Source organism: Benincasa hispida, chromosome 5, assembly GCF_027475165.1.
Source record: "Benincasa hispida cultivar pf3 chromosome 5, pf3_genome.v1.1, whole genome shotgun sequence".
NCBI classification, from domain to species: Eukaryota; Viridiplantae; Streptophyta; class Magnoliopsida; order Cucurbitales; family Cucurbitaceae; genus Benincasa; species Benincasa hispida.
This window is the reverse complement of record NC_143482.1, coordinates 12,008,867-12,017,911: the sequence shown is the minus strand read 5'-3', so window position 1 is coordinate 12,017,911 and position 9,045 is coordinate 12,008,867. Positions and strand designations below refer to the sequence as shown.

The 9,045-nt window shown below is 41.1% G+C and overlaps 1 protein-coding gene across 1 annotated transcript; it reads right to left on the bottom strand.

Annotated features, from left to right (window-relative positions):
* Positions 1–393: 393 nt before the first annotated feature.
* Positions 394–1,254, bottom strand: LOC150035907 (uncharacterized). Its single transcript, XM_090313505.1, has 2 exons — positions 831–1,254; positions 394–449 (listed from the first exon to the last, which is right to left on the bottom strand). Exons 1-2 carry the CDS (start codon positions 1,252–1,254, stop codon positions 394–396), a joined length of 480 nt encoding a protein of 159 aa, XP_090169631.1.
* Positions 1,255–9,045: the final 7,791 nt, after the last annotated feature.

Here is a 9,045-nt window from a genome sequence, read left to right as displayed (position 1 = left end):
GATTCGATCAGAACCAAGTGGCGAAAAAGATTTATGGTGGAAGCTGGTTCGACAACAAGGTCGAGCTAACGGCGAAGGGAGGGCACGGCTAGCTGAGAGTGCATATGACTAGACGGCGTGGACCTAGGTAGCTGGGCGTCGATGGCGCAGCTTCAGATCCGATGACGTGGCTTCGCACAAGAAGATCTAGCGACACATGAGCGTGGGTGGCTCAGTGTGGGAAACCAAAACCAGATCTGGGCGGCGCAAACAGTCAACAGCGAGCGGCTGGAATCGGATCTGGGTGGCGCGAACGGTCAGCATTGAGCGGCTGAAATCGGATTTGGGTGGTGCGAACGGTTGAGGCGTGAAGAAGTCGAGTCGAAGCTGGGTTGCTCGCGGCTCAGATCTAGGCTAGCGATCAAGGTCAGCGGCAAGGAGATGCTGGTCAAGGTCGGCGGCGGGAGGTGCTGGTCGAGGACAGCGGCGGGAAATAGGCTTCGATGAAGGAAAAAGAAATTGAGTGGGGGAGGGGGGAGCGGGGGCGCCGGATGCGTGAGGAAGAAAGAGAATTTGATTTTTATAAAAATAATAATAATAATAAAAACTAAAAAGGAAATAAGTATGATTATATTTTATTACTTTCCTTATTCCACTTTATACTATTAAATTCCTTTTCTTCTCAAAAAGAAATTAATTCCTGCTATTAACTTCCAATTGAATAATTTCACGGCAACAATTAAATTCCACAACTCCTCTTGACATTCAAAATTCCAAAAAAAATTCCCTCAATAATAAAAGAAAAATACTGAAATTACACAGAAAATATAAAAAAATATTTGGGGTGTTACATTCTTCCTTCCTCAAAGAACTTTTGTCCTCGAAACTTGAATCCTGAAAAAGTTCCGGGTACTGGGCCTTCTTCTCGTCCTCCCGCTCCCAGGTAGCCTCCTTGAACTGGTGATTCTGCCACAGGACTTTCAAAGCAATTTCTCGGTGGCAAAATGTTTTTACCTCTCTAGCGAGGATCTCTATAGGCTTCTCTTCGTAACTCAAGTTGTCATTCAACTGTAAGGGCTCATAGTCAATTACATGGGACGGGTCTGTTACATACTTCCTTAGCATCAAAACATGGAAGACATTATAAACTGAAGACAATGCTGGGGGCAATGCCAATTGATAAGCTACGGGGCCAACTCGCTCCAAGACCTCGAAAGGTCCAATGAATCTCGGACTCAACTTCCCCGTCCTGCCAAACCTTAGAATACTTTTCATGGGTGCTACTTTTAAGAACACTTTCACACCAGTCTCAAATTCCAGGTCCTTATGTCTTACATCGGCATAGCTCTTTTATCTGCTCTGAGTTGTTTGCATACGAGCCCTGATCTTTTGTATTGCCTCATTCGTGGCCTGAACTCATTCAGGTCCTAACAATTTCCTCTCTCCTACCTCATCCCAACACGCAGGAGACCTACAACTCTTTCCATATAGGGCCTCAAATGGCGACATGCAGATGGTGGCCTGGTAAATGTTATTATACGTAACTCCATCAAATGCAGGTGAAGTCCTAACTTCTTGAAAACTCTATCACACAGGCACACAACATATCTTCCAATACCTAGTTCAAACGTTCTATTTGACCATCAGTTTGGGGGTGAAAATTTGTACAAAAATCCAATCGAGTACCCAATGCTAACCGGAGACTCTTAAAAAAAACTAGATGTAAAACGAGGGTCGTTGTATGACATAGCTGAAACTAGTACCAAAAGAGGTGTAACAACCCCTTCCATAAATAACTATGAAACTTAAGATGTTGAAAAATCAACAACACTTCTACACGTCCGAGCTGAGAACTATGAAAACGGTCAGGAAGTTAAGAAAGTCTTATATACTAAAAACATATATCTAAGCCTACCATGTCATAGGGAAAACTTCATATGTGCAGTGAAGAAACTGGTCATACTATATAATGCGTTATCTAAAGATACGTACCAGAACAAATCTAGTCAACTGAAAACTGCTCCTACTCTAGAAGTGCCAACTATGATGTCTTTCATAGGGCCTATATGTCTGAGAATAACTCTGTCTAATTAAGTCTCACATTCATGAGAAACTCATCATGAGGCTCTATGCTATCATGGGCTATAAAACTTGCCTGAGCCAATCATCATATTATTCTTTAGCCTTAGAACAATCACATATCATTACTTAGACTCTACTGCAGATGAGTCTAAAATTCCCTCTGAAAATTAGGTTTTGAAGTTCCTGGATGTTAAAGCATCAGTCAATTGATAACACATTTTCGTAACCTCGTAATAACCGTAATTGATCCCTAGAGTTAGCTTTTACGATGAAACCTCCTTGATTCATAAGTCCTAGCTTGAATTGCTCGTACTCCCTAGAGCTAGTTAACTCGTTGCCCATGCAAGAGAAAATATACTATCCTGTAATGCTCCAAACCCACTTTTAGAAACTTCTTATTATCAACTCAACTTTATTACCAAATCTATCCCTTATGCCAGTGGTTATATTGAAGGATCCAGCTTACTTACTTTTGTGCATAAACCACTTTTTCCTACCTTGAGTTGGATTAATTCCCTTTTTTAATCAATTTGGTGGTCTTATTAGTACATTATTCGAACTTGCACACTACGTCAAAATCCCTTAAATCTTACTAATGCCCTCAATGGTTTACCTCTTAACTGATGAAGCCTTAACATACCATATCAATAGTTCTTGAACATCTTCTGGTACTAATAACTCCACTTTAGCTTATCCCTTCTCGACCTTTTATTTCGGTAAAATATTCTGGTGTTAACACAAAGTTTCATATCGATTACCTATGTCAGCTATCTTTCCATCCAACTCATATTCTCCTAAAGTTCCACATGATAAGGAGATACTTTTCTTTTACACCAAAACGAATTCCTTGTAACCCCTCATATCATGCACCTCCAAACCATAATTAACTAAGAGTTTGAACACATTAAATTCCTTTCTCTTTCCAAAACAGTGAACTTTCTTGGATACTTTTCTCTCTTTCACACTTATATTTGATAAAACCACTAAATTCAAGACACCTCTTTTTCTTTTTCTTTTTCCCACTTTCCAAGTGGAACATAATCTCTTTACTAAATTATATTTTACTTAACTCTGCCATAAATCTTATCTCTCTCACTAAGAATTTCCATCTTGTAGAATTCGCCAATTTGCATACTTTTAAACTCCAAAAGACTTTTGTTTCTTCAAATTTTCCTAACTTGGACCTCCTCATTACAATAAGGCTCTGGGTTTAGTCTAGGTATAGTCCTTCAACCTAAACAAATAACACCTTGCTTTATCCCCTTTAAGTGCAAGGTCATGTCCAACTATTTTAGCTTCCTATAATGACATCAACTTAGCTAGATATTCCAAAAAAAAAAAAAATCTTCATATCATCACATATACTTTACCTACTCCATCAAGTCGTAGTATTACCCAAGTGATTATGACTTATGAATCCTTTCTAAAATTTCATCAATTCATAGTATTACCAAGTGATTATGACTTATGAATCCTTTCTAAAATTCCATCAATTCATAGTATTACCAAGTGATTATGACTTATGAATCCTTTCTAAAATTCCATCAATTCGTAGTATTACCCAAGTGATTATGACTTATGAATCCTTTCTAAAATTCTTCTCAAAATGTTGGGTTCTTAATATCTCAAAACCTTTAATGAATCCATAGTCTCTTCTTCTTGTCCTTCTTATCCATAAAACAATTTTTATTTTATTTTTGAGAATGTGGCCTGTGAAGGAATTTATTTCTACTATCTCCAATTGCACTAACCAACACAAACATAACACTAGTCCTGGATGAATTCTTGCCTCGAAAATTTTATTCCTGGCCTTAAACATATACGTACCTTTATTTCTAAACTATCATAGCTCTACATAGTTTCATCAACCTTTAAGATCTCTGAACTAAGGTATATGTATTTGTTTGTATCTAACATAATTTCCATGAGATAAACTAGTGTCAAGTGACCTCATAATTTATTTTATTTTATTTTCCTCCTTTTGTAGTGTCGTACCTGAAAATCCTCTTATAATAACTTCTAACGAGTCACTGACCTAGCATTAGAACATAACTGGTGCATTTAAGCTAAGCAAATATTTTAATGCACAACTATCATAAAACTTGTAATTGATAAGACATACCTGGCGATGATGAGGAATTCGTTCGTTGGTCGTAGGGACAATTTAAACTTACATAGTAAGTTAGTCTACATAACCCAAAACATGAGCTCTGATACCAACTGTAATGATCCGACCCCCTAGGACTTAAGTTATGCCGTTACTAAATACATACATGCATGAAACTCACAACGACACTCTATAATGGTGAAATAAATGCTAATTAAATAAGGTAAGTTCAAAAGACTTTCATTTAATTCAAATATTAAAACAATAGTAGGGTACCCAAAAATCATAAAGGATAGTAAATAAGTCTGAAAAACGATTCTTAAAAGTAAGTTTTAAACATAAAAACTAAAAGTTAAGAGAAACATGAAAAGAACTCTAAATTTCATGATGCGGAAGCGTAAAAACTAGTCCCAGTGGCTCGATCACGAATTCCACTTGTCCATCATCGGTGCATCTCTACCCTTACCTGAAACAGCAACATGAAAAATAATGAGTATAAAATACTCAGTAAGTAACCCTACTACTGGGGTCAGGCTACGCATCTATGTCCTCTAGATACCCACCTCTGGTGAAACATATAAACTACTCTAATCCTGATGGGACACATATACACATGAAACAAGAAGAAGACTGAGTCCTATCTTACTGTAGTTAAGTATGCCCACTACCTCTACTGAATCCCGAAGGAGACACAAACTGGTGAATCCCGAAGGAAACACAAACTGGTGAATCCTGAAGGAAACACAAACTGGTGAATCCTGAAGGAAACACAAACTGGTGAATCCCGAAGGAAACATAAACTGGTGAATCCCGAAGGAAACACAAAATCTAATGGGCATCTAACTAATCAGTAAAGATATTTACACAGTCTCATCATCATAATCATCACTGTATGAATCTATACATACATATAAACTTCAATATCATGGCTCTACAAATGCAAATAGGAACACTATTATAAATACAAGACATAACAAGTGATCCAGAAAACAACCAAGAACAACAACAACACCCAAAAACTTACGCAAAAATCTTATTCCAACCAAGATTCGATCAGAACCAAGTGGCGAAGAAGATTTGTGGTGGAAACTGGTTTGACGATAAGGTTAAGCTAACGACGAAGGAAGGACATGGCTAGCTGGGAGTGCATATGACTAGGCGGCACGGACTTGGGCGGTTAGGCATCGACGACGCGGCTTCAGATCCGACAACGTGGCTTGTCACAAGCAAATCTGGCGGCACACGAGCGCGGAAGGCTCAGGGTGGGAGACTGAAACCAGATATGGGCGACACGAACGGTTAGTGGCGAATGGCTGGAATCGAATTTGGGTGGCGCAAGTGGTTGAGGCGTAAAGAAGCCGAGTCGAAGCTGGGCTGCTCGCAGCTCGGATCTGGGTTGGCGGTCAAGGTCAGCGGCAAGGAGATGCTGGTTGAGGTCGGCGGCGAGAGGTGTTGGTCGAGGTCGGCAGTGGGAGATAGGCTTCAGTGAAGGAAAAAGAAATTGGAGGGGGGGAGGGAGAGGGGTGCCGAATGCGTGAGGAAGAAAGGGAATTTGATTTTTATAAAAAAATAATAATAATAAAAATTAAAAAGAAAATAAGTATAATTATATTTTATTCCTTTCCTTATTCCAATTTAGACTATTAAATTTCTTTCCTTCTAAAAAAAAATTAATTTTTGCCATTAATTTCCAAATTGAATAATTTCACACCAACAATTAAATTCCGCAACTCCACTTGACTTCCAAAATTCCAAAAAAATTCCCTCAATAATAAAAGGAAAATATTGAAATTACACAGAAAATATAAAAAAATATTTGTGGTGTTACACAGGCGCCTTCCCATGTCCTCCTGAAGCGTTTGGGTCGTGGGCGCGTGCACAAAGATTACCGCACGTGTGTCCGTCCATGGGGCACTCACAGGGACGTGCGCGCGTCAGTGCTTAGGCGTCCGTTTGTGGGGCGCGCACGCCTGTTGCTTAGGCGTGTGTTTGTGCATGCGGGCATGCGCATCTGGACTTGGCAGTTCGAACAAGGGCGCACGCTTGATCGTGCGTCCTTGAGCTGCCTTGGCCTTGCATGAGGCCTTGCCTCTCCCGAGCATTTGTGCGTGCTTCTCCATGCATAGCCATGTGCACATGGGCATTGTCCTTGGCATCTCCTTCGCCGTGGTGCCTTGCCATGCCCTCGTATGCCTGATCCTTGGCACGTGGGCACCCCGTCCAAGACACTCATACCATGTTGTGTTGCCTTGCCACACCCTCATATGCCTTCACCCTAGCACGAGGGTGCCCTGCCCAAGGTAGACTTATCAACCTTGCATATTCTTTGGATGCCTTCCAATGGGTCTTGACTCTCTCTTGGCCATGCTATTCGAGTCTCATGCCCTTTATTGGTGCGATTGGAAAAGAGATTTTCGTAGGGTGTGTGACACTCTCCCCCACCTGATTTCGCAATGTCCTCGTTACGTTTCTCTTCCTCTAGTGTCGGTGTCTCCTCATGCATCCTTCCTTTGATTGCTTGGCTAATCTTTCCTTCAATGCCTCAGACTTGTTCATGTCTCCCTTGTTACTCTTAAGGGAGGCTAACCTCAGCCATTCACCCTTTTTGCTTTTGGGTTTAGTCTCGGCCTCTTTGGTTTCTTTCCCTTCATTCTTTGAAGATACATCCTTGACTATGGCCCCAATCTGCTATATGGACCCAATTTGTGCTTTTGTCTCAGGGGACTCATTAACTAGGGTTTTCAGTTTCTGCTTAACTGGACAATCCCTAGTCCAATGTGGCCCTTTACAAAAGAAACAAGGCTTAGGTCTCTTGAATTTGAAGGGATTACCTTCACCATCGTTGGAAGACTTCTCTTTCTTGGCATTGCCCTTTGGCTCCTCTTCACGATCTTCATCAGATTCTGACGTTTCCTCTTCATTTTCCTTGGTCTTCTTCCTTTTCGCTAAGAAATCTGTGAGCATCTTCGCAACTGCGATGGCATCATCCAATATCTTCACATTGCGCCTATCAAGCTCTATTCTCGCTCAATCTTTAAGAACATCTTTTAAATGAAAGAGTGCTTTCTTGTCAGACAGATCGTCTATTTCGAGCATTAGGCTCGTGAATGCCTTGATATACTCTGAGATACTTCCATTCTATCTAAGCCTTCAAAGCTTTCCTCGTGCCTCCATATTAGCATTGTGGGGAACAAAATGCTTTTGGAGCTCTGCTTTGAATTGCTCCCATGTTGTAAAGTGCATAGGCCACGTTCCCTTTCGACATGTTTCCTATGCCACCACAATTGGGCTATTGCAAGTAGGAAGTTTGGTGCATTCGCAATCTTAGCACCATCCTTGATGACACCAAGGGCTTCGAAATATTGTTCTAGGCCGAAGATGAAGTTTTTCACCACTGTGGAACTACATGTGCCATCATATGTGTCGGGTTTTGGCACCTTCAATCCATGGATGCCATGCACGGTCGCAGCAGATGGTGACCTAGTAGATGCATATTGATTACTAGCTTTACAATTGTTACGACATTCAGTACGTATGTCGTCGAGTTCTTTACGAAGCTCATGGAGTACACCCTCCACAAACTTACGTAGGTTTCAACATCATTAGTTAGGGAACTTACCTCCCTACTGAATGATCGTCCAAGCTCCATGATCATCTCTTTTGCAGCAACAATGATCTCGACATTCTTTTGGACTAAGCCCTCATAGTCGTCACTCAACCTACCAACCAACGCATGTATCTCCTCCAAGCTTTGCTCTAGGTTGGCCAGGCAAGTGTCCACAGGTTGTCTCACATCATGGGCCTTGGATTTCTCGTGCTTGGATGAAGATAGTTGTGCTTTACGTGAATGAGTTGTTGGATCTTCGGCAACCTATTCAACCGACGAGCTATATGCTTCCTCGGATGCCATCAAGTTACTAGGTGAATGGGTTGCATGGGTATTCACCAAGGTTCTAAGACGTGGGCTCTGATACCATCTGTGATGCGCTTAGTGTTTGAAATGACTAAACGTGCGGCACTTGGGCAACCTTGCTATCAAAGGGCACCAAGTAAGCCTTTAAAGATAAGCTAGTGCCTATTCAAGACACTTAGGAACACGCCTTAGAGGTTTGGAGAGTGTTAGACAAGTGAGTGAGTTTGAAAGAATGTTGAGAGTCTTTATTGATGAATGATGTTGAGTATGTACAAATGAGATGCCCCCTTAAGCTATTTATACTTGTCCCTACTAACCTAGGCCCCCTCAAGGTCGGCCATGGAGGTTTCTAGGCACTTCAAGGTGTCCTAGACATATCCCTAGGTAATTCTAGACCTTTCCACACCTTTCCAAGTACGTATAAGAACATTCTAAACTCTCCTAGACAATTCTAGACCATTACGGAGTAATCTAGAGTATGTACCTGATCCTTGGCATGTAGGCACCCCGCCCAAGACACTCATACCATGTCGTGCTACCTTGCCACACCCTCATATGCCTTCACCCTGGTATGTGGGTGCCCTACCCAAGGTAGACTTATCAGCTTTGCATGTTATTTGGATGCTTCCGATGGGTCTTGACTCCCTCTTGGCCATGCTATTGGAGACTCATGCCCTTTATTGGTGTGATTTCAAGAGCGATTTTCGCGGGGTGTGACACTAGGCTCTAATACCAAATGATATGAAAACCCTAGGATTTGAAAATTAAAAACCCAAATGTTGAACCCTTAATATCAAATTCTAAAACCCCAATCAATTTGACAACAATACCAAAGGAAATGACTAGATTTGGATTACCTTTTGATCGAAAACCAAGAGATAAGAAGAACTAGTTTCTTACTCCAAGTTTGGACACTTCACAAGGAAAGGACTAGATTTGGGATCTTTTGATCGAAACCCAATAG

Coding starts and splice junctions, on each gene's coding strand:
- LOC150035907 (XM_090313505.1), bottom strand. CDS start 1,254: ATGAAAAGTATTCTAAGGTTTGGCAGGACGGGGAAGTTGAGTCCGAGA. Junction 450..830: donor TTCTTTGAGGAAGGAAGAAT/GTAACACCCCAA, acceptor GTCCTCGACCAG/CACCTCCCGCCGCCGACCTT.